Source organism: Musca autumnalis, unplaced genomic scaffold (genome assembly GCF_047663935.1).
Source record: "Musca autumnalis isolate F117 unplaced genomic scaffold, ASM4766393v1 scaffold_3, whole genome shotgun sequence".
Taxonomy (NCBI): Eukaryota; Metazoa; Arthropoda; class Insecta; order Diptera; family Muscidae; genus Musca; species Musca autumnalis.
The window spans coordinates 247,550,911-247,576,643 of record NW_027411866.1 but is presented as its reverse complement, the minus strand read 5'-3'; the positions used below and the strand labels follow the sequence as shown (position 1 = coordinate 247,576,643).

General features: G+C 37.4%; 3 protein-coding genes across 5 annotated transcripts in view; all 3 read left to right on the top strand.

The window, feature by feature from the left end:
* The window catches only part of LOC141399255 (uncharacterized), a 117,149-nt gene extending 115,158 nt beyond the window's left edge, over positions 1-1,991 (top strand). For all 3 annotated transcript variants that reach the window (XM_073977663.1, XM_073977664.1, XM_073977665.1), the window contains 2 exons: positions 371-550; positions 626-1,991. In XM_073977663.1, coding sequence (XP_073833764.1) covers positions 371-550; positions 626-1,537 — 1,092 coding nt within the window. In that variant the 3' untranslated portion in view covers positions 1,538-1,991. The remainder of the gene's footprint in view (positions 1-370; positions 551-625) is intronic.
* Positions 1,992-12,832: 10,841 nt separating this feature from the next.
* LOC141397350 (uncharacterized) lies at positions 12,833-14,715 on the top strand. Its single transcript, XM_073973496.1, has 3 exons — positions 12,833-13,033; positions 13,105-13,192; positions 13,246-14,715. Exons 1-3 carry the CDS (start codon positions 12,983-12,985, stop codon positions 14,553-14,555), a joined length of 1,449 nt encoding a protein of 482 aa, XP_073829597.1. The 5' UTR covers positions 12,833-12,982; the 3' UTR covers positions 14,556-14,715.
* Positions 14,716-23,475: 8,760 nt separating this feature from the next.
* LOC141397349 (uncharacterized) lies at positions 23,476-24,226 on the top strand. The gene is made up of 3 exons (XM_073973495.1): positions 23,476-23,625; positions 23,693-23,949; positions 24,015-24,226. The coding sequence occupies exons 1-3, from the start codon at positions 23,505-23,507 to the stop codon at positions 24,210-24,212; spliced, it is 576 nt and encodes a 191-aa protein (XP_073829596.1). The 5' UTR covers positions 23,476-23,504; the 3' UTR covers positions 24,213-24,226.
* Positions 24,227-25,733: the final 1,507 nt, after the last annotated feature.

The following is a 25,733-nucleotide window of genomic DNA, read 5'->3' as shown; positions in this document are numbered from 1 at the left end:
TCCATGTGTCATCAGACCACCAAACTTCGATTTTTAAAGAATATTTTTCCATAATCCATCCACTAAACGTGGATTTAGTTAGTTTCTCTAAGGGGGTCTTCTACGGATATAAGCCCCTCTATAGAGGTCTTCTTGTAACTGAAACCCCACTAAAGTGGTATTCTATGGTTAGAACTCCCTCTAAAGGTGGCTTCAAAGGATGGAAGCTTTTCTCAAGAGGCATTTTATATATAAAAGCCCTTCCAAACGGGTCTTCTATGGATAATTTAGTTAAGTTTATCATTATTTTTTTATTTCCTTTGTTTAATTAGATTATTTATTTTTATCAGATATTTTTAATTAAAATTGTTATTTTTTGAATTTTCCATAGGACCGCCAAGAAGCTCTTAAAGGCACGACAATGATGGATGACCCCACAACATATCGGGCAAAAGGCACCAAACCTCCGGGTAAAGTTGAAATAGCGGAAAATACAAAAGAAAAGACGCAACAAGAAAACGGCAACAACAACAACACAAATAAAAACAACAGTCACATACCAAAACCGCCGGTAAATAAATTGTTTAAACAATTAATCATCCACTTGACTGTTTTTAATTCATATCTTTTTTCTTCTTTCACACAGCCCATGCAAATGTCATCACCTCTGACAAGCAACAACAGCAACCTGAAAACCCAACAGTTTGCCCAAAATTCCCAGGCGTTTAATGCAAAACCAACATCATCATTGTATTGCAATGACCAAACGTCCAATGTTACCCTGAGATCTTCGGTGCCTTCAAACGGTATTACGATGGGACAAAATGGTGATACAACTCTCTACCGTAATTCCAACTCCAATAGGAATACAAGTCCGCCACAGGTCACAAGTCCCAGTAGTCAAAATCGTCAAACACTGAGATTGGGTACAGTAACCATTGGTGAATATCATCAACCAGGTGCTAGAAAAGAACCGGAAAAGTTTGATTTTATTAGTCCACCATCATCATCAGCAGCGGCAACAGCGAAACGCAATGAATCCGGTGGTGATCAACATGATACGCTACAAAGTGAATTACACAGTACGTTGTCAAGGTCAAAATTGAAAAAGACAAATGGTTCCGCTATGGAACATCAACGTAATTGCCCCTTACATCAGAGTCAACAGCAAATGCAGCAACATAATCACCAGCACCACAACCATCAGCAGCAGCATCATCATCGCCATGAGCAGCATCAGCAACGGTATGCTTCCCAGCAAAATCACGATCACCATCATCATCATAACAGCAGCCATCAGCCGCAGCAGTATGAATATCAAAATGTCAATTTCAATAATTCTACATTCAGCGTATCCGAAATGACAAAGAAATTGCAAAAATCCTCCCTAAATGGTGGTGGAGGCGGTGGCAATTCATCAACATTTAATGGCGGTTCTAATCACACCTCTAGCAGCGGCACCACCAGTATCGGCGGTATTTTAAAGAACGGCAATCGCAATAATTCGTCCAGTAGCAGCAGCAATAAATCTACTGAAAAATCCATTAAATTCGGTTAAATGAGGTGCAAGTGTTGGGGCTATTTTTTGCAAACTGTCACAAATTGTGCGAATTTATTTGCAATTTTTCTTTTAGATTTTAATGTTGTTGTGTGTATTATATAATATATAATTATAAGCAATTATTTATGTATATGTGGTAGTGAAGGGCAAAAGGAAGAATGGATCACATAGCGGTGGATTAGGTCAACACATTATAATCAGGTTGATTGATATAATCCAAGAACTTGTAACAGTTCTTTAGAAGCTGTTTTATTTTGACAACATTGTTTCTTTTCTATGCCACCACTTCTTTAGCCCTTCACGCCAATAAGTGAATGTAATTGTTACAATTGCATGTATTAAATTTAGATATAAGTTAAACAAAAAGTGCTTCTATATCAATATGCAACTTTAATTGTATTTTGTGTATAAATATTCTATGTTAAAGTGCAATAAAATCTATAAATCGAAATTGAATCTTTTTTCACAGTTAGAGATTTATTTCGACCATGGAGATATCCATGATTATTCAGCAGAATGAATCATAATCCTGATAAGACAAATTAAACAAAAAAACAGAAAAAAGTTCGAGTGGATAGCTGCTACACATTTTATAGGTTACTAGCTTCTATCGCAAATATGTGACTTTGACATTTGGACAGACAATATTAACAAGTAGGGACGGACGAGCCGAACTCTTTATATCCTTCACCACAAGTTGTGTTGAAGTAAAATGGAACAATTAGTTTCCCTTCGTTTATGAAAGTACTAGGCCCTTTCGCCACTCCAACTGTAAACAAGTAAAAAAGTATCAGTCGGCATAGATATACCTTCAGCCTGTGTGGATTGAAATACAGTTTTCCCATAAAAAAAGAAAAGAAAAAGAAAACTAATGTATTTAGGGAGGTTTTCAAAATTTTGGGTGTATGCGACAAAAGTATGGATAGGATTAAAGTTAAAAAATTTGAGGAGATATCGACAGATAGGGCTTTATCACACTAGCCTCGAAAAAACATAATATTGCTGTAGGAACTAGGAAAACCTTCGGTAAAAATGTCCAAAGGATTCTCGAACCACATAAACATTTTGAACATAAACTAAGTTTCGAAAATATTTAGAGATACAAAGTTAAGACCAAATCGGTTGCTACGTCTATCAGTAGTGCGATTCTCTAACTCATTTTTTGAGTTACAGACAAATGTCGGTAAAATCATAGACTAAATACTCTTCATTAGTCTATGGGTAAAATTAAAATGCTTATAATTTCGGTAGTTAACGATATTATTCGGTAAGTTAGCGACCAATAAAAAGTAGTCGTAAAGTTCTACCGATAGCAACAATGTTGCCAACTTTTACTTGAACTTTTCATTCATAATTTTGCGTTTTAATGTTACCGATTTTTGTCGGTAACTCAAAAATGTGTTAGAGAATCGCACTACAGAAATGGCGCGTACCATTTCATCGAACATGTTCTCGACTTTTGTGGGGGAGGTACCGGAAGAAGTGGACCTATAAGCACCACCTTCGAATTTCATATAATATACGAAGAAATATTACGATATCCAACGTGTGGACGAGCTCTTCAGCCACAACATATGGTGTCATAGGGGTTTTTTTTTACAACTTTCGGGCTGTTTTCTCAAGAAGTATAGACTTGCCCCTGAAATAAACTTTTACTGCCGTAATTGATGCAGCAAATGCAAGTTGCTTCAACAAAAATCAAAGTGATTCGAGAGCAGGTCTTAATGTGAATTTATCCAAAAATTTGTGTGAGAAGTACCCGAAGGAGTGGACAAATATAGTCCATATTCGAACCTGATCTATATCTGGTAGATATTTTAGGATGGACCAAATCGGTAACTCCCATCAAGAGTTATCGTGCGCTAATTTTTTTCGAACATTTTTGAATTTTTGTGAGGGAGGTATCTAAAGGAGTGGACCGATATGGCTTATCTTCGAACATAAACTAAGTTTGTACAAAATATTACGAAGACCACATTGTGGACCGAATCGGGCATATCCCTTCGAGAGTTATCTTGCGCTCCAACCACTACACACGGTGTCACAGGGCTCTTTAGTAACTTTCAATCTATTTTCTCAGGAAGTGTGGACTTGCCCCTTATGAAACTTATACCGTTATATAGGGGACAGGGAATACAAGTTGCTACAACAAAAATCAAAACGATTAGTGAACAGGTCCTAAACTGAAGTTTTCTGAAATTTTTTGTGGGAGGTACACGAAGGAGTGGACCGATTGAGTCCATATTGAAACCGCATCTAAATCTGGTAGAATCAGTTACTTACTTCAAGAGTTATAGTGCGCACAAATTTTCCGAACATTTCCGAACTTTTATGGGGGAGGTACCGGAAGGAGTAGGCCGATATAACCCATCTTCGAACTTAAACTAAGTTTTGACATAATATTATGAAAGCCAAATTTTGGACCGAATCGGTTGATCCGTTCGAGAGTTATAGTGCACTCCAGCCAGCCAGAGAGACAGACGGACGGACATGGCTAAATCAACTCCAAATTTTCTGAAGCACATTTCTTCCAAACATACTTGGGGTCTAAAACCATTATTTGGATGAGGCACATTTTGCCCGTATGAAAGTGTATATCACCAATATTTTTGAAAATTTAACATAGCTGAAGCCTAGGTTTACCCTTTTAGAACACGCGACTTGTGATTGTATATTATACAAATTAAATATTTTTGTATAAAATGAAATGTTTTTGAACGTGGCAGAACATATTGGACTTAAAAGATAATTTGCGTGGAAGCTGTGGCTATATTTATGTTAAACAAGTAAATAAGTATCAGTCGGCTTTGCCGACAGGTATATACCCTCAACCTGTGTATATTGAAACTATTTTTTTCCAAAAACACGTGTGTATTTAGGGGGTTTTGAAAATGTTTGGCGTTTGAACCGATAAAAATGTTGATTAGGATTAAAGATCAAAAGTTTTGCGGAGGAGATACTAAAAGGAATGGATCGACATTGACCATTATGAAAGTGGATCTCCAGCCACTACATATGGTGCCATAGGGGTTTTTTACACCCTTCGGGCTGTTTGCTCAAGTAGTAATCGTAATTGAGGCAGCGAATGCAAGTTGCTTCAACAAAAATCAAAGTGATTCGATATCAGGTCTTAAAGTGAACTTATCCGAAATTTTGTGTGGGAGGTACCGGATGCAGTGGACAAATATAGTCTATATTTGAACCTGATCTATATCTGGTAGATATATTAGGATGTGTACAGTATGGACCAATTCGGCCACTCCCTTCAAGAGTTACCGTACGAACAATTTTTCCGAACATTTTTGAACTTTTGGGGGGAGGTTCCTAAAGGAGTGGACCGATATAGCCCATCTTCGAACTTAAACTATATCTGGAGAAAATATTGCTAAGGGCAAATTTTGGACCGAATCGGCAGATCCATTCTATAGTTATCTTGCGCTCCAACCACCTCACACGGTGTCACAGGGGTTTTTTGCAACTTTCATCCAATTTTCTCAGAAAGTATGGACTTGCCCCTAATGAAACTTGTGCCGCCGTATGGGGGGCAGTAAATGTAAGTTGCTAAAACAAAAATCAAAGCGATTCGAGAGATGGCCTTAAACTGAACTATTCCGAAATTTTGTGTGGGAGGTACCCGAAAAAGTAGACCGATTCAGTCCATATTGAAACCGCATCTAAGTCTGGTAGAAATTTCACGATGTGCAAAGTATGGACCAAATCGGTTACTTCCTTTAAGAGTTATCGTGCGCACAAATTTTCCGAGCATTTCCGAACTTTTATGGGGGAGGTACCGAAAGGATTAGACCGATATAACCCATCTTCGAACTTAAACTAAGATTGGACAAAATATTACGAAAGCCAGTTTTTGGACCGAATCGGTTGATCCGTTCGAAAGTTATCGTGCGCTCCAGCCAGACAGACAGACGGACGGACATGGCTAAATCAACTCCAAATTGTCTGAAACACATTTCGTGCGAACATACTTGGTGTCTAAAACCATTATTTCGATGAGGCTCGTTAGCATAAATGCTGAGGATATAAAAAGGTTTAATATATGTTTTCGACTCCTTCAGAGTCCGAAATTCCATAATGTGGTTAAAACCTACAAAATACCGAAAGTTGGGAGGTACCTTGTATGGGGCTACATTAAAACGTGGTCCTATACCAACAATTCTTTGCAGGAATGCTGTACATCTACCCATTCCTGTTGAAAAATGCTTTTAAAAACTTGGAAATATCAAAAATTGGGAGGTAACGTTCTATGGAGGCTGTATCAAGTAACGAACATCGGGAGATACCATTCTATGGGGGGCGTGTATATCAAAACGTGGGCCTATACTGACAAATTTCTTTGGTAAAGTTGTATAGAGCCAATGAAGACCAAATACCAAATTTCAATCATTTCGGTAAGAGAATGTGGCTAAAGGTAAGGTCACATTAGGCAAATATTTGCTCAAAAGTGACAAATATTTGTTTGCCACAATTTGACCAGCAAATATTTTTCAAAGGCAAACAAGAAAACAGCTGCTTTTGGGAAAACAAAACTATTTGGAAGCAAACAAAAATTTAACTAAATTTCTTTTAATGTGAACACCGTTCAGAAAATATTTTCCTCCTTTTTTGACAAACATTTATTTGGTCTTACAATTTGTTTGTAAGAGCAAACAAGAGCAAACATCTGCTGAAACACATTGTTGTCACATATTAAAAAGGGATATTATGACCATAAAATGACGAAATTTCTTGTAAATACATAATACAAAGTCAATAATTAGTGAATAAAGAAATAAATTAATGGGAGGTGAGGGATTTATATATGTATACGTATACATATGTATATGTATATGGCGAAAACCAAAAATGTTTTACAATCGATGAATCCGAGTTTCACCCATTCAGAATTCGCGAACTGTTTACATATTCTATATAGTATGATTGAAAATCTATAAAATGAAGTGTTTTAGGAGGAATCCCATAAGGTCGACCATTAAAATTAATTTACGTGGAAACTGTGTCGGCATCAATGTAGAAAAATAGCTAAAAATGGGTTGAAGCCAACACGTTTTTTTATGCTCCCTTCTGATTTCTGGCTTAACCTTACATTTTATAGACATATACCCAAAGAAAGACTCAAAGAATACTTCATGGGCAATATGATACTAGTGTATCATTTTTCGATATATCCACTGCATCAACCTAAAATTGATGCTGACATTTCGAAGCCGGAATTTCGGGGTTTTTTGAATTTTTTAATAATTCGGACGCGCAACAAGATAATATTCGAAACTCATAATAGGATTATAGAACTCGTGATTTTACGTCGTTTAATGCATATCTTTTTTCAAAAAACCTATTTTTTGCGTTTAAAATTTAAACCGCGATTTTCTTTAACATTTCGTACATAAATGGAATCCTTTAAACGCGATTTTACCTAAAACATAACGTGGAAGCACATCCGCGGTTCGTGAAGAATCTGTTTGAAATAGGTGTATATAGACATATTTTTAATGGGTGCTACTGAAACCGGTTGAGCATCAAAAATGGTGGGTTTTAGCAAAACGCAAAATCTCAGAAATTATTAGACGTATGGGCATACATTACAATAGTAATTGTGACGTAATTATTGGTAGTGGTTATAATTGCACTGCTACGCGGATTTAGTTTTGTTATATATACATACAATACTATCTTGAAAACAAAAACCGACGTTTTAATCCCGATTATCTGCCAACTTTAATAAATTAGTACAAAAAATCCTTCTTTCTTTTAAAAATATTACCGTGGCAAACTGTAAATAGCTGCGGTAATCAATTTTTTAGAAAGATTTTGAAGACGCCAAACAAAGTACCGCAATTGAATTTGACACTCTTTTTCATTTGGTTATTATTGTTATACATGGATTTTTATTTATATGCCCAATATTATCTTCACAAACTTCACCAACTAATTTTACAAAAAGCGCGATTTTTTTATAAAAAATTTAATTTTTATAAGTCAATACAAAAAACTTCGTTTTCTATGTTTAAAAACATTATCTTGATAACCTGTGTATTATTTTCATTAATAGAAAACGTTTTCATGGTAAACTGTATTCACCCTTTTGGTTGAAATACTACGTTGACAATATTTAAATACAAATATCTATGAATTCATAATAAACAAAATTGAAAGCTGTTTATAAAAATAATTTTCCAAGGCACAATGTCAATGTGCCATAATTCACATACATTCGCAACAATACACAAATGAACTCATTCCGACAAGGCACACATTGCCAAACAGGTGGTCTTTGATTTGCTTTCTCCACAACAAACAATAAACACAACGCCATTTTCATTATTTCTCTCTTTTTCTCTCTCTATTTTTCTCGGCCAAATAATTTTATAATTGCTGGCAGTTTGCTCAAACAATTTCTAGGTGAAAATATCTTTTCAAATGTGAACACACTGCAAACATGTTTGCCCATTTCGTTATTTGTCACTGTTTGAACAAACAAAATGTGTCAAATATTTGCCTGTAATGTGAACACAAATAAAATTTTGTATGAAATTCACATTTGTTTGGGCAAATATGGGAAAACGAATTTGTACCAAATATTTGCCTAATGTGACCTTACCTTAAGGCCTTCAAAATAATGCAAATAGAGAGGTACTGTTCTATGGGTGGTGTATGAAAACGTGGACCTATACTGACAAATTTCTGGAGGAAAGTTTTGTAGCCCCAAAGGAGACTTACTTAGGTGGCCCTCTACGGAACATTTGTCCCTCTCTATTTTTTGCTTTATTTCTCCAATTTGGAATACCGCGCTTTTCGATATCATCTTTAATTGGTTTAGTCCATCCAAGCCTTGGCCTTCCATTTGTGAGTGTACCGCCATGTGGCCCGTATTTATACGCATTTTTAGCGGGCTCATCATTGCTCATTCTTATGACATGTTAGGCCAATAGTCGTACATCGCTAAGTTTAACTATACTTATGGCGTTGTATAGCCGATACAGCACGTGGTTCATACGACGTCGACGCATATTGGCCCGTAGATCTTATGACCGAAGTAGATGAAGTCTTTACCTCAAAATTATACAACTTCCACATTTGTTATTATCTCCCTTTACTGCCAGACCCACTTTTGCACATTCTCCATGGACCTTCTTAAAGGTATTAGTTACTTCTTTTATTAATCGACCTATGAAGTCAATATCGTCCACATAAGCAATTAATCTGTGGTTATAGGTGTTGTGGTGTATGTGACATTTCCCTTGACGTTTGCATCTCGTATAACCTTTTCCGGCAGGATGTTCAAGAGATGACATGAAAGACTGTCTCTTTGTCTGAAACCTCTTTTGGTACTGAACTGTTCGTAGAGGTTCTTTCCTATTTTAACCGAATGAGCTTTGCGGGTATACAAAATTTAGACATGGCTTGGAATACCTTTGAATGTAAGGGACTGTCGAAGGCTGCTCTTTTATCGACAAAAAGATGGTAAGTGTCGATCTGCATCTGTGGAGTTTTTTCCAGGATTTGGCACAGGTTAAATATATGGTCAATGGTGAATTTGTCAGGTCTAAAGCCGCATTGGTATGGTCCAATTATTTTGTTGACTATAGGCTTTAGTCGTTCGCACAATGTCCCTGACTATCTTATGCCCCTATAATTAGAGCAAACAGTCTTATCTCCTTTTTGTGAACGGGACAAAGAATGCTCAGGTTCCAATCGTCGAGTACGCCTACACAGAAAAAAATAATTACTGCATTTCAGGAATAGTGTTCATAAAGGTTCAAATTTCTGCATTTCATGAACGCCTTTCATAAAGCAAAACAATGTTGGTGAGTTGTTGTTTTTGTTATTATTAACTAACCACCACACACCACCAACCAAACCAAAGACACATTTTGCTATTTTTATTAATTCTTTTATTTTGTATTATTGTAACTTACCGTTTCTTCTAATGATTTTCACTGTAGTTGTTATCGTCTTGTGAACATAGCAGAACTATACGAACCATATGTACATACATGTTAAGTCTATCAGCACTAGGTTGAGATATTAGATGTTGCCTTTATATTAAAGAAATTACAAATTTTTAGTTGCGAAGTATTTGACTATACGAACTTTGTTTTTTCGACACCAAACGCACTGTAGTTGTTTGGTTTGTCAGTTAACTAACAACACTGGTAGTTTAGGTATGTTGTTGTGGTATGTATGTGTGTGGTTTGTTGATATATGTATACATTGTCAATACGATGGTGAGACGTAACAAAGTTGAGAGCATTTACCAAGTAAGAGAGGAAATATGAGAGCAAATAGTGGAATATCGGGAAAAAATAGGAAAGTGATTTTGCATCTCATGAAAATCTTACATATTTTTGATGGAAATAAGAAACTGCACATGTATCTTATGTCAGGTACCTGTACAGTATGAAAAAACTACATCACGAACGAAAATATGTAAAAATTCTTGAAATATTTTTTTCTGTGTACTTCGTGCCAGATGGTGCCAACTAGCTCATGCATACACCTTATCAGCGTGTTAAATGTGGTTTTGAACAATTCGGCTGGTAAGCCATCTGCTCTTGCTGCCTTATTATTCTTTAGCCGGTTTATTGCTGTCTTTATCTGATTTTGGCCGGGCGGTATACATTCAATACCATTTTCTGGGATTGGATCTGTGGTATCTTTATAGTCTTCGCTAGTACACTAGCACACGCACTATCTGTATCAGTCACCAAATCACGTTCCTGGTCTCTACAGGAGGATGTTCCTGTACCAAAGCCATTAGATTGGTAGAATTTTCAAACTTCATCTGGCTCCTGTACATCTCGATTTTGTCACACTCCCGCTTTTCCATTACCTTTCTCCTCTCTCTCCTTTTCTCACGATACCTCTCACGTGCGCTACGCGTTGCAGCAGATTGTGGAGTAGCCCAATATGCCGCATTTTTCTCTTCCGTAGCAGCACGGTACTCCTGATCATACCATGGTTTCCTGGGGGAGGTCTCTGGTATCCAAGTATATATGTTGCGGCTGTTTGCATTAATTGGGCAATATTTTGGCTATTGTGCAGATATATTATTGGAACAAGGAATGCTTGGGTTAAGCAATTGGGCCAGTTGAGTAAAATATGCTGTGGCTATTTGTTGTGATTGTAGCTTACCGATGTCCAATTTTCGTGTTGTGTATGCTCGTACTTCATTTCCTCGGAACGGTCGTACATCCAACACGCTCGGTGAATATCTTCCATCAATCACAATGGCGCCCATTTAAACGATTTGGTCCATACTTTGTACATCGTCAAATTCCTACAAGACTTAGATGAGGTTCTAATATGGATTCAATCGCTTTACTCGGGTACCTCCCATACAAAATTTCGGAAAAGTTCAGTTCAGAAGGCCTACTCTCGAATCGCTTTGATTTTTGTTGTAACAACTTGTAGTCACTGCCCCCCCCCCCCCCCCATACGACGGTATTACGCGCAAGTCCATACTTCCTGAGAAAATAGCCTGAAAGTTGCAAAAAACCATTTGACACCATGTGTTGTGGTTGGAGCGCAAGATAACTCCCGATTAGGTCCAAAATTTGGCTTTCGTAATATTTTGTCCAAATTAGGTTAAGTTCGAAGATAAGCCATATCGATCCACACCTTCAGGTACCTCCTCCACAAAAGTTCAAAAATATTCGGAAAAATTGTGCTCACGATAACTCTTGGAGGGAGTGACCGATTTGTTCCATACCTTACACATCCTAATATATCTACCAGATATAGATGAAGCTGGAATATGGACTATATTTGTCAACTCCTTCCGGTACCTCTAACACAAAATTCACTTTAAGACCAGCTCTCGAATCACTTCGATTTTTGTTTATGTAACTTACATTCGCTACCTCAAATTCAACTGTAACAAGTTTTTCAGGGGCAAGTCCATACTTCTTGAGAATAAAGCCCACAAGGTGTAAAAAAATCCGTATGGCACCATATGTAATAGCTGTAGAGCACGATAATTCTCTAAGTGATAAAATGATTTGGTCCAAAATTTGGCCTTCGTCATATATTGTCCAAACTTAGTTTCAGTTCGACGATGGGCAATACCGGTCCACAACTACAGGTACTCCCCCCCAATATTTAAAAAATTTCACTAAAATATTGTATAATTGTTCCACAAACATCCCAGGCGGGACTAGGGAGACTTCTCTCATATCAATAAGTGCACCCCGATTCATATTAGCTCAATGATATTGGACCGAACGGAGTGTCTTAAGACAACACTATGTCGCCAACATTACTGAGGGGTATTTTGCCACCGTTTACAATTTTGATGTTGCCTGACCGGGTCACTAAAATGGTATGCACAATATCTCTTGAACGGGGCAACCAATTTGGTCCAAACATTGGATCTTCTAATATTTTGTCCAAATTTAGTTTAGCTTCTAAAATGGCCCATATCGGCCCTCTGCTTAAGCACACATACAAAAGTGCAATATTTTTGTTTAAGTGCAGTTTAGGGTCTGTTCGAAGATCCTTTGAAAATGTATACCGATGCCGTTCATTGTGGTCCTGTTCTTAGCGATATTATGTTTTCCTTGGACAAGTCTATGCTTCCCGGCAAGTTCAAGTGTCCAAAAGCCTTTTCCAATCTATCGTATTTCTTGTATGGCAGTTACATCGGCCTTGTACTTTGCAAGTACATCCTCCAGTCCGTAAACTGCACCTTCTCTACAAAGAGTCCAGACATTTAGGTGCACATTTGCGGGGTAGACAACTTTAGAGGTGTTTGATTTTCTTTTTCTTTCTTTTTTTATAGAACGATGTTTTTTGCAGGGTAGATTACTGGCCAACGCCCAACCCAACTTTTTAAAGTTCCTATGGGTGAACGAGCGGTACATGTTAGTTCACTACCTTTAAGTGGTTTTAAAGGCAGCTCCCCGGGTGACAGTGTCAGTCATGCTTTACATCAGATGAAAAAGAGTCAAAGAAAAGTCCTGGGCTATGTCATTTTACAGCCGGACAGGACAATTGCTTGGTATCTTTCATCCCCTATGTCACCTTTAGACCAAATCCGTTTCGGGCAATTTGGAGACAAACTAGCTTTGTTCGTCCTACTGTCTGTCTTGCTGAATCGCCCAATAATTCCCTGATTTTTTACACTATCTCTTCTGTTGAGAGCTTGCTGATGTATTAGAGGGCTAAATGCCAGGAAGCAAGAATAAAAAACCTGATGGTATAATCTTGCAGAAACTCTGCTTCAAAAAATTTACTGTACCTTCCTGGGCTTTGTTTTGTGATAAATGCAAGGAGTACACTTTGAATTTGTACTTATTTTATTTTTGAAGTTTCATTTATTTATTTCCTGTTCGAAATTTTTAAATTACAAATTTTAAGATTTTTTAAGAATCGTTACTTTATTAGAGATCTCTTCGTGAAAAAAATAAATAAAAAATATATTTGCAAATGGCGAGTAATAATATACAGAAAATTGTGCAAAACAATTTCCATTTGAATGTGAGTAGGGATCTTCCAGAAAGGTTTCAAATCTAATCAACATTAAATAAAAATATAATTTATGATTTTAGCCTTGGGTACTATCGAAGAACACCAATGAGATTGTCAATACCTACATACAAAAGATCTATAAACAAATGCCGTTCTCTTATAGGAAAGGTAAGGGATGTCGGACGTGGTTTTAATCTTATTTTAAAATTCCGTTTTTATAGATCTCAAACCTCCCAAGATAGCGGCCGAGCGACCAGAAAACAAAGCTCCCATACGGACTTTTAAATCACAACAATTGGCGGAGCAACAGGCCAGTAGAATAGTACCACAAACAACGACTGGTCTAGCAAAGAAATCTGCCCGTTCCAAGCCCCCCAAGCTTAACCATGAACGTTTAATACAAATATTGGGGACCTGCAATCAAAATAATCAACAAATACGAAAGAAGAGTACATCCACTATTAGCTCTGTGCTTGCCCAAAAGAAAGCCATAAAATCACCAAATCTAAAAATCTATGGTTCCCGACGTTATGGTTCAAGTGCCAGCAGTTCACGTTCCAGCCTATTTCGTAGACATGATGATAAACGTCAACGGCAACGTCAGGCTTCGCATCAACCACAATTGAATATTATTTCGCGTTCCATGCACAGTAGTGGTGGTGGCTATTTGTTGCATGACTCCATTGCCAAATGTTTGATGCCTCTACGAAATCAACATGTAAAAGCTAATTTGGGTTCATTGCCAGAGGCAATGAGGGTCAGCTCCTCCATACAAAATGATTTAATGGCAATTGATGCCGTTTTACGTAAACGCATTTCGGTGAATGGAGGAAAAAAGGAACAAATTGAAGTGCCGGAAATGAAACATCCCCTACTGAATGATCGCCTCAAGGCTTGGAATCATCCGCCACCTTTAGACAAGTTTCCAATTAACAATTTAAATGATTTATTAGTTAAAACCAACCAGAAACAATTGAAATCGCATCCTGAGAAACCAAATCATAACCGAATGGGAATGAGTCCCTTAAACCAGTCTTCATCAATAGATGTCGATTTTAAAAATTCTGAACTAAAAGAGTGGCATAGGCGCAATCGCATGAAGAAACTGGGCCTCGCTAAAGATTCACCCAAACCGACCATGATTTGCAATCCAACAGATATGGAAAAGGCCAAAATTAAATGTTGCGATAACCAAACTACACTAACAAAGTCAAAGATAAATGAAATGGACAAATGTGTACCTTCCGATGTTGGGCGCCATTTTAGAGAAAACAATAAAAGCGCCATGAAAAATGCAGGGGAACCCAATTGCAAGGTGGCCACTTCAAAACATGGCAACATATTTTCTTCAGCGACCATAAAACCTCCCCCCTCTTCCCATGATTTAATTGTTACTCCCTCATCATCGGAATCATCAACACTTCCACAACGTTTCGATGGTCCTTTGGCCTTGGCTACGGCAAACTTAAGTGCCATGATGGCCCACAAACGCTTTGATCGTGGCAATTTTATGGCAATTACTAAATATTGATTAAATTATTTTGAGAATTCTCAGAATGTATGTTTCGGAATAAGTACCTTGAGGATTCAAAAATTGTTTGTTCTAGGGATGTTATTGGTGAATCAACAAATTCTATTGTTTATGCAAATTATAGTGATTTTATAATGCCCCCCTATGTATATTTATGTTTTATGTAACTTGTAGTGTAGCTTGATTTGTTTATTATAATAAAGTTTTTGTAGAAAAAAACTCGCATTGGATCTATACCAGGCCTGCTCAGACACATACAAACACATTTTGTAATTGTGTTGGTTTTGAAATACACAAATTTCAATTTTCCTTTGTCTCTCTGTATACTGTGAGAAATATCGTAAAGGCCTGCGTACATAAGCTGCTTTGCCTGATTGCCTTGCTTTGCTGCTTCAATAAAAAAATAAAAGAACAAAGAAGACCGACCCAATTTCCAACTGATGGCAACCCAGTTCGAAATTTCGTCTTTATTCTATTATTTTTATTACGTCAGAAATGAAGCAGGTAAGCAAGGCAATCAGGCAAAGCAGCTTATGTACGCAGGCCTTAACAGTTTTTTTTTTATTTTATATTTCAAAATATAGAGTAGAATAATTATTTTATTTTGACCAAATGTGACTGTTGATGTTATAATTTGTTGCAAATCAAGTTCGTGACAAACCAAAGTGCGTTGACAAACCAAACACTCTAATTTGCCGTAAAAATTTTAGGCAAATAAAAATTCGTATTCAGTATCTTCATTCATTTTTTCAGTTTACGCATATAAATTCATAGACAAATTCGAAAACAGAACCTTCCTCATTGAATGTTCAATAGAGACTGATTTTTAATTTTGAAAATATTCAAAACAAAAACAAAAGCTCTCTTTTTAAATTGTGTGTGTGAGAAAATTTACACACACCGACAGCTCAGGTGCGCACCTTGAGCAGGCCTGATCTATACCTACGGAATGTATTTAATATAATGGAGACCTTCAGGACACTCATGAATAAAAATTCCGTGCGGAATTTGTTCAGTTTTTTATTTCCGTATTTATGTCCAAAAAGGAAATGTTTTTGTCGATTAGGCGAGAATATTGCATAATTGGGCGATTCTAGTAGTTATCCACGTTTCAAAATATTGACTTTTTAAAGAATTCCACTATTTGAAATTATTTTCTGTGCGGAAAAAAAATGATTGCCCTACTTTAGTATTCGTCTAACTTTCGTGGGACAATTGTACAATGTGTTATGTGCATGGGAGTGAAGTAAGGAATGAAAGATGTCAAGCAATGGCCCTTTAACATGGCAAAGCCCTGGACTTATCTTGGTCCCTCTCTCATTTCAAGTGGACACTGACCTGGGGAGCTGCTTTTAACATCCGTTAAATGTAGCAAGCTAACATGTGTCATAAGAACGATAAAAACTTGGGTTTGGGCGTGGCGTTAGCCACATAAACAAACCCCCTAAAGTACACGACACCCGCAAAACTTTTTAAGGACCATGATCGGCGAATCTGCGTATGTACCTGGAAAGTACAATACCGATATTACTGCCATACGGGATATACTATGGATTTGGAAAGGCGTCGGATACTCACGGGGCAGACGTTGCCTTCATTTCCTTAGACAGCAGCTTGTTAGACACGTTCTTTACAACGGCAGCGATTCTGTGCACATTGACGACACGGAGTCTGTAGCAGCTCGGTTACCGATATGTACCTCGGCGACAATCTGGTACGGCTATGATGCACATGCGTTAAGGTGCTTACATTAACACAACAATTCGTCAGTTATAGTTAAAAGATCGGTTCGCTTTACACGCGCCCCAGTTAACTCAACCGACAACAACACAAGAGAGTTAAAAGATCGGTACGCATTTCTCGCACCCCAGTTAACTCACGTACAACAACACTAGAGAGTTAAAAGATCGGTACGTCGAAGAATCTCCGCATCTCAGTTAGCTAAAATACAACAATACTACAGAGTTAAAAGAACGGTACATCGACAAATCTCCGCACTCCAGTTAACTCATTGGTACGAACTTATACCCCAGTTAACTCACTACCACACCACAGAGTTAAAAGATTGGTATGAGCTTATCATACCCCATGTAAATTCACCAGCGGTCAACCGCCAACTGTCCCGAGTGATGGCTGGACATGCCCTCTCATAGCGTGGCGGTGGTGGCTGCGCCAACAAACTGCGACCAACTTCAGGTTAAAACACACGGTGCGCCTTAACTAATTTTAAATGAAAGGTGCTTACACCTGCGAAGTTTTTGCGGATTCTGAAACTACAATGTTCGTAGATGAGAAAAATCAAAAAATCAAAAAAAAATCGCCAGAGGGATTTTCTAATAAATCGCGGTCAAAGTTCAAATTTTTAGGGCTTTATTATGTTTTCACGACTTTGCTCGGAAACCGCAATTCTTGTTTTTGTATTTTCCTCATCTATGAACATTGCTGTCTCAGAACCCGCAAAAACTTCCCAGGTGTAAGCGGTTTTCACGTAAAGTTGGTTAAGGTGCACCCTTCATGACATTGTTCTATAAGGAGACGATACAGTCAGTGCATTGTCCCAGTTTGAACTTCTATATCTCAAAAATGGTAAGACCTAATAAAAAGTCATAAAGGTCAATATTATAGAACATTTTCACTGCTACATAAATTTCTCTAACCCCATTTCGATAGTTCTAGCGGTTTTCAAGCAAAATCGCGAAAACCTAAGAAAGTCCTAAAAATGTGAAATTTTACCGCGATTTATTTGAAAATCTCTCCGGCGACTTTTTTCGTTTTTTGATTTTTCTCATCTATGAACATTGTAGTTTCAGAATCAGCAAAAAATTCCCAGGTGTAAGCACCTTTCATTTAAAATTATTTAAGGCGCACCGTGAACATTGTTCTTGCTACTACATTTCCCGCTAGAGGGTCTCGTCACTGTGGTAGTCATCGACATTGCCAGTAGAGTTTAATGGGGGCCGTTAATTTGAAGTCCTTTGAATTAATGTACAGGAAGCAGGAGCCAGAATGAAGTCCGAAAATTCTACCAATGAGCGAAACATAAAAACTGATGGCTTTGTAACAGGCACATCCTCTTTAGAGACCAGCTAGGTAATTTGGTGACTGATACAGATAATGTGCTCAGGATATAGAAATAGCATTTTTCCAAACTGTTATACGATACTAGGGAAGACGACGATAATACCACAAATTCAATCCCAGGCAGCAGGAGATGATTGCTTACCATCCGAGCTGTTCGGGGGCGATACGCAAATAGGATGTATGCATCAGCTAGTTAGGTTAGGTTTAAGGATGCACAGCCATCTAGTAGAATGAATAGGTGACTGCACCACTCGGAGACCGTTGGTCCATTGTGTTCATCCTGTGTAGGCTATTGCTTAAGGGTTAAAGATCATGGACATGTGTTATTGATAATTTAAATATGATAGAGATGAGAAAGTGTTGATGTAGTTTTATGAGATGAGGATGATAGGGTAGAGGTGATGAGATGATGCTGATTGTAGGAGATGTTGAGTTGATGGTGCAGCACAGATAGGATGGATATGTAGAAATCTATGCCAAGGTATAGATGAGAATGTTCTGAAAGAGTGAAAAGAGTCTGATTATCATTGGATTTTAAGGACCTTTGCCAAGCCATGATAGATGTTTGGCAAAGTTGAGTAGGACGATTGGATTTATGTTAGACAGGAAGGTCAGAGTGTCGGTACCTCCTTGTTTGCAACAAGGGGCACATACAAAGCACATGTTCAACAGTCCTATCTCCTCCGCATCTTCACTTAGTCGGCAGTAATCAATGCCACTGTCGTCCCATTTTGAAGTTAGAGATCTCACTCTGCAGTGACCTGTTATAAGTCCCACCGCGATTTTCATCCCTAACTTATCAAGTGAGAGAAGGGAATCCGTTCTTCGACGAGAGACCATAGGCCAGATTGCCTTGGATACCCTACAACCAGGTTCCAATAGCCATCTTTGATGTGCTCTCCCGAAGTTTGCTGATGTTGTGGCACATCGGTGGCCGAACGGTTTCATCAACTGATAAGTGGATAGACCTAGAGCAGGCCTGCTCAGACACATACAAACACATTTTGTAATTGTGTTGGTTTTGAAATACACAAATTTCAATTTTCCTTTCCCCCCATACCAATTGCGGATATTATTCGAATGTTCGGCAAAACTTTCGAAAACGATATCACATTCGAAGAATTGGCAAATGTTTTTCGGGTGTACACAAGCACGTTGTGCTTTTGTTCGTCAAAAGTTTATAAACGATATCGTTTTCGAACATTTGGCGAATGTTTTTTCTTCTCAAGAAAAATTGTTTCGAGAAACATTTTTTACTTTGAAAATTTTTTTGTTTCAAAAAAAAAAAATTATATTGTTTGTAAAAAAATCCCATTTGCTTTTTTCAAATAATTTCGATATAAATGCTACGTATAATATAGACAATAAGTGTTGATAAAGACAACATATGGGTAGGTTGCCAAACACAAGACAACAATGTTTATCAGCAGTTACATATCGAGTCGCAAACATAAAGAAATAAAAACGGAAAAGGTACATAACAGAAACATCAAGAAACTCCACAAAAAATGTTTTTCGCCACTATCGTAAAAACTATCATCTTTCATTCGCTAATAATATTATTAACGATATTCGAATTCGAAGGCTTTCCTGCCACAAACTGAGCGACGAATGAATCGTTTTTAATTCGTTTTCGTGTGTCGTTTTCGAACAAAATATCCGCAAAACTATCGAAAAACATTCGAAAACGAATCGTTTGCGATAGCAATGGTATGGGGGGTTGTCTCTCTGTATACTGTGAGAAATATCGTAACAGTTTTTTTTTTTATTTTATATTTCAAAATATAGAGTAGAATAATTATTTTATTTTGACCAAATGTGACTGTTGATGTTATAATTTGTTGCAAATCAAGTTCGTGACAAACCAAAGTGCGTTGACAAACCAAATACTCTAATTTGCCGTAAAAATTTTAGGCAAATAAAAATTCGTATTTAGTATCTTCATTCATTTTTTCAGTGTACGCATATAAATTCATAGACAAATTCGAAAACAGAACCTTCCTCATTGAATGTTCAATAGAGACTGATTTTTAATTTTGAAAATATTCAAAACAAAAACAAAAGCTCTCTTTTTAAATTGTGTGTGTGAGAAAATTGACACACACCGACAGCTCAGGTGCGCACCTTGAGCAGGCCTGACCTAGAGCCACCTCGAGCTAGTTTATCTGCTACCTCGTTTCCCATAATGTTGTTGTGACACGGAACCCAACATAGCTTTACGATATGGTGTATATCTTGCAGAGCTCTCCTACAATCAAGAGTAGCTCTTGAATTTATGGTCCATGACTTGAGAGCCTTGAGGGCCGCTTGACTATCGACATATTTAGTCACCGGTCATGTAAGGCTGCCTTCAAGCCTTTCACCAATTCAGCTGCTTTCCTGGTAGCAGAAGAATCTCCGCCTGAAAAACACTACACTTATCGTCGAGCTTGTATGAGTTTTTAATTAGCAGTAGGCTCTAGTGCCAGTACCTTCTTCCATCTTGAACCCGTCTGTGTAAATTGCCAGACCGTCCAGAGGAGTTATGTACTCAGCCCATGCGTTTCTGCTTGGGTAGATAACGGTTAGGGAGTCAAACTTGAATGAGGTAGGCATATCAGGCATATCAGGGTTGAAAATGCTGACTCCATATTAACAAAATCACCGAATATTTGCAGCTTTGCCTGCTAAATTTTGTTCGAAATATGTTTAGCAACTGGCCTGTTCCCGTACTTTATAAAGTGGTAAAAGTCGTAAAAGTTGTAAAAGTCGTAAACGATTTTCATATAAATTTTGTGTACGGGAACGCAAAATGTGTAAAAGTGGTAAAAATTGTAAAAACTTTTTAGTTCTGGAACAGAGCTAACAATGAACAATGTCAACATGTAGCAACAAATTTCGCAAAAATATTGCTAGCGATGCTGATGCTATTTGATATTGTCGCTATAATAAAATAGTATCGGACACGCATACTCATATTTTGCAGCACACATGATCAACACATATCAGATCCAGGATGACGTTTAAAGTAGCTTGAGGAGTGTTTTTAATCGATCCGGTAATCAGCAGTGACGCGGTTCTTTATACACTTGATAGTTTGGAGAGTAACGCTTTTTTGCCAAGAGCTTGCCACCAGACCAGTCCACCATAGGTAAGGTTACATACAGCCAGTGTATGATCTTTGGTCTCAGTCCCCAGCTTTTCCCAATGGAGTTCTTACAGGAGTAGAGTGACATGAGTCCCTGCTTCGTTCGCTCCTCCACATTTATTTTCCATGACAAGCGATGATCCAGAATAGTGCCGAGGTATTTAGCTTCCGTAGAAAGTTCCAGGGCGGAGGCTCGAAATTGGAAATTTTGCGTTTCTTAGTGAATATTACAAGCTCTGTTTTTTCCGGGTTTACTACCAGACTGTTGTTCCGGGGCCAGTTTGCAAGTTGAAATAAGGCTCTTTGCATGAGCTCAAACAGGGTTGGCAGGAATTTGCCACTTATCAGCACAACCACATCATTATAGGCAACCACCTTGATCTTCAGCCGGTCGAAGCAGCATAAGCTGTCAGGAAGAATGCGTATCCGACGATCGAAACGTGAGCATCCTATATCCCGTCCATAAGAAGGGAGATAAGACTGAGTGCTCCAATTACAGGGGCATAAATCTGCTCCCTATTGCCTATAACATAGTATCTGAGATATTGTGTGAACGGCTAAAGCCCGTGGACAATGCAATAATTATCTATATTATCTATATCATTGCGACTTTCGAAAGGGGATTTGATTTTAGTACAACAAGTTGACATCAACTAGATATGGGCAAAGTACCGTTATCAAAAATTAAAAATTTAAATTTGATAAAAAAATATAAATTCTTATTATATCGGTTCAGATTTTATATAGCCACCATATATATCTTTTCTTGTTAAATTTTGATCGAATAGCTTTCGAATTTGGTATGTGTTATTTTCTTAGGCGCCTGAGTAGCTACAACAACATTGCTATAATTCGCTAAATTTTTGATGAATAGCCTTCAAACTTAACATGGGATGTTTCCTCAGGCCCCAGGTTTGATGAATGTTTGCACAGATATGAAAAATATCAATTTTGGTCCATATTGGTTCATGTTTGAATATGACTTACATATATAATTTCGCCCGATGTCACTCAATTACGAATAATTACGTCACATTTTCCTAATTTAATGAATATCTCACATACATTGCGTGGTAAGTGCATCGAATACATAAAATCGGGCGAAAATATATATGAGAGCTATATCCAAATCTAAACCGATTTTTGTCAAAATCGGTGAAACTGAAAAAGGGCCCGAGGAAACATTCCATGTTGAATTTGTTGGATATTTTTCAAAAATATACCGATTTATAGCAAAATCACGTATTCAATTTGAAGGCTATTTGATGAAAATTGAACGAGTTGTAGCAAAATCGGGAAAAGGTATATATGGGGGCCATATCCTAATCTGAACCGATATGGACCAAAGTTGATATTTTTCATTCCTGGGCCCTCATAAGTATTTGTGCAAAAAAATTCTTCTACTTTTGTATGGAAGCGGTAACACTGTGCGCCGTTCGGATTCGGCGATAAAAAGTAGGTTCCATATCATTAAGAAGTCTCCCTTTCCCCGTCGGGGATCTTGTGGGAATGTTGCTGTTGATGGGACTGCGGAGGAGTCTCGTATTCTGATGACAAAGACGATTTCATGGGCTGTGTTCATGCACTGTCAAGACCCATACCTCGGGAAGTATGGACTTCCCCCGGGAAAGCTATATATAGTTGTTATCAGGGTCCCAAGGGCTATCTATGGTACAATTTTCAGTCTGATACGAGATGTGTCTATAAACAAGTCAACGGTGTTAAAGTAGGACATTTCCGAAATTTCAAGACCCATTCTCGGGAAGTATGGACTTCCCCCGGGAAAGCTATAATCGTTGTGATTAGGGTACCAAGGACTACCAATGGTACAATTTTCAGTCTGATCCGAGAGGTGTCCATAAACAAGTCAACGGTGTTAAAGTAAGACATTTCCGAAATGTCAAGACTTAAATCTCGGGGAGTATGGACTTCCCCCGGGAAAGCTATATAAAGTTGTGATCAGGGTCCCTAGGACTACCTATGGTAAAACTTTCAGAACGATCCGAGAGGTGTCCATAAACAAGACAGCGGTGTTAAAGTAAGACATTTCCGAAATTTCAAGACCCATATCTCGGGAAAGGTATATACCGTTGTGATCACGATGCTAAGGACTACCTATGACAACAATTTCAGCCAAATGTGGCTTGTCGAAATAATGATTTTAGATCCCAAGTATGTTAGGACAAAATCCGTTTCAAACAATTTGGAGTCGATTTAGCAGTGTCAGTCCGTCTGGCTGGCTGCTCTTTTCTTTCGTAATATTTTATCCAAACTTAGTTTAAGTTCGAAGATGAGCCATATCGGTCCACTTCTTCTGATAGCTCCCCCATAAAAGTTCGAAAATGTTCGTAAAAATTGTGCGCACGATAACTCTTGAAGCGAGTAACCGATTTGGTCCATCTTTGCACATGGTGAAATATTCCAATATGGACTCTATCAGTCCTCCCTTATGAGGATACTCATTTATATGACAGAAATCTCTCTTGGTAATTCGTTAGTCTTTGGTTTTATGGTCGTTGGTTAAAATCCTAATGGGTTCCATTGCACATGTTTGCTCACTACCTTTAACATATTTTTGAGGTATCTCCCCAAATAACACTTCAATTGACCCGAGATCTATTAACGCTCTTCAAGACCGTTTGCACGCTATCGATACTTCTTCCTTTTATTTTTGATTTATTTACAAATTGTGTTTGTTCTTTGCCATTTTTTCTCTGTGAAACTTAAATTTCATTTCCAATATGTTTCGCATACAAAAGCTGATGATTGAGGAATATGAAGAGATTTATGAACCAATTATTGTGGAGAATCCATTTACTCAGGTGACAGAGAATGGCATTGGTTTGAGGCAATTTCACATTGGTAAGCCAATGAGATACAATTAGACATGGGTGCAGCAATCTAACAAAATTTTCTCACAACTTCCAAGGTTTGACACGTTCCAAACTCCTCTTTGGCTGTGATGATTTCGATAAAACCGATTTAGAAGACGTCCATGGCCATCAGAATAAAGATCCCGAAATTGAAACATTCGAGCTGGTCAGCATGCTGCCTTTGCAATTTGTCAAATTGAATTTCTTTCGCAAACAAAAGCGAGACATAATGCGAATAGTCGTGTGTGGTGAAGACGACGACGACGAAGATAAGCCAATGTTTTTTGAATTTGGTGGTCATTTATATAAAAGGGTTTGTTGGATGAAATGTGAAATAATATGGATTAGATTGTTTATTAAATTTACTGTTGCTTACAGCTGTTTTGGAACACATGGCGCGAAAGTATTGCCACCATACGTTTGTTACATCCCAACTTGTTGCATATCAACGCCTCGTCGCCTTTTTCAAGTACTGATGTCCATGCTGAAGAGGAAATATGTCATGCCGTGATTCATACGCATTCTATGTATTCACTTGGAGATTGTTCAATGAGTTTATGCGCCAATAGTATTTAGTATTTGGTCTGTTCCAGAACTGCAAGAATCTACTAATATTTACTATTTTTTCCGACAACATAAAGGAAAAATGTTATCGTAGTAAAAAATAGTAGCTTCTTGCAGGTTCTGGAACAGAGCATTCTTTGGAAACTCCAACATAAAAAGTAGTCGAATAAAAAATGTCGAGTAACATAAACAAACTAAAAGGTAAAGCGGCCCATATACTATCAAATTGGCTTGTCCAGCCGATGAACCCCTACTGTACGTGTTTGCTGGATAAGGGGTAGTTTACACTATATGTAAATGTCATATGACACGAAATAAAAACATTCCATATCTACCCACGCAGGCAATGTGGAGACGTAATTTTATTACATTTTTGCTGGTGTGGACGCACAAAGTAAATGGCGTAAGGAAAATTCCCGATATTGCACATATTAGCGACTATATAATGATGGAAAATTTCATGCCATATGACATTTACATTTAGTGTAAACTACCCCTAAGTGTGTAGTAAATCATTCAATCAGTCTTCAATCGGCAACAGAAATCTTCAAATTTTCCTCTAAAAATGAATGAACTTAATTTTTTTTATTTCTTCACAAACACAATGTTTTATTTTTTTTTTCAAAATTTCCTTTTTGACAACTTTGACAATGAACCATATTCATCGGTTTCATTTTGAAAATCAAAACTAGTTTGATTTTCCTCAATCCATATGCGGCCCATACACTGTGGGCATGCAGGACAGCATTTGTAATCGTATTAGTAAATTTTGAAGATTTTGTCAATGTATGTGTCAGTATTTTTAGCAGGATTGAAATCATGGCAGAACTACCAGGTAGTGGTATCACACCAGCTGATCGAATATGAAATGTCAAATCCCTTTATAAAAAATTATTTTTGTTGTAATTTCCCCAACAACATAAAGAAAGTTTTGACATAACATATTCAACATTTTACGATGCCACTACCTGGGTAATTGTGCCATGATTGGAATCAAAATAGTTTTGATTTTCCATGAAATAAAAAAACAGTTTTTGAAAATAACATATGTATGTATATTGATTGTGACGAACTCGATATACATATACAAATATCGTTGTAGGCCACTTTAGGCTAAAAGGGTATATGAAGAAAAGACAAAATTTTTTAGTTTTCCATAAAAAAAAAATTAAAAATTTTTTTTTAAGCTACATGAAAGATTTTTGGTACATAGATTGGGGAAAAAATGCCATTCTTAAATCTGTTCGTGATACTAATTTTGGTTGTTGCGCGCAAAAGTTATGGCGGTTTCAATTCTGATAAAAAGAAAAAAATCTTTAAAAGACTCTAATCATTATATTGAGAAAGTCTCTTAATTAGGGGCTCCCTACATACTATATGTTTACTGAGGTCCCATAACTTTAGTGAAAAAGTTGTGCATTTTCGCGGAAATTAGGAAAGAATTCCAAACAATTGGTAGTTTGCAACTTGTTTTAATAAAATTCAACCTGATTATGCCTCTGAAAAATATATAAAAAATATGTACGTAATCTA

Bases quoted from the DNA above. Each gene is read 5' to 3' on its own strand.
- LOC141397350 (XM_073973496.1), top strand. From the start codon at position 12,983: ATGGCGAGTAATAATATACAGAAAATTGTGCAAAACAATTTCCATTTG. The intron at 13,034-13,104 runs GTGAGTAGGGAT...TTATGATTTTAG, and splicing joins AAAACAATTTCCATTTGAAT to CCTTGGGTACTATCGAAGAA. The intron at 13,193-13,245 runs GTAAGGGATGTC...CCGTTTTTATAG, and splicing joins GCCGTTCTCTTATAGGAAAG to ATCTCAAACCTCCCAAGATA.
- LOC141397349 (XM_073973495.1), top strand. From the start codon at position 23,505: ATGTTTCGCATACAAAAGCTGATGATTGAGGAATATGAAGAGATTTAT. The intron at 23,626-23,692 runs GTAAGCCAATGA...ACAACTTCCAAG, and splicing joins TTTGAGGCAATTTCACATTG to GTTTGACACGTTCCAAACTC. The intron at 23,950-24,014 runs GTTTGTTGGATG...TGTTGCTTACAG, and splicing joins GTGGTCATTTATATAAAAGG to CTGTTTTGGAACACATGGCG.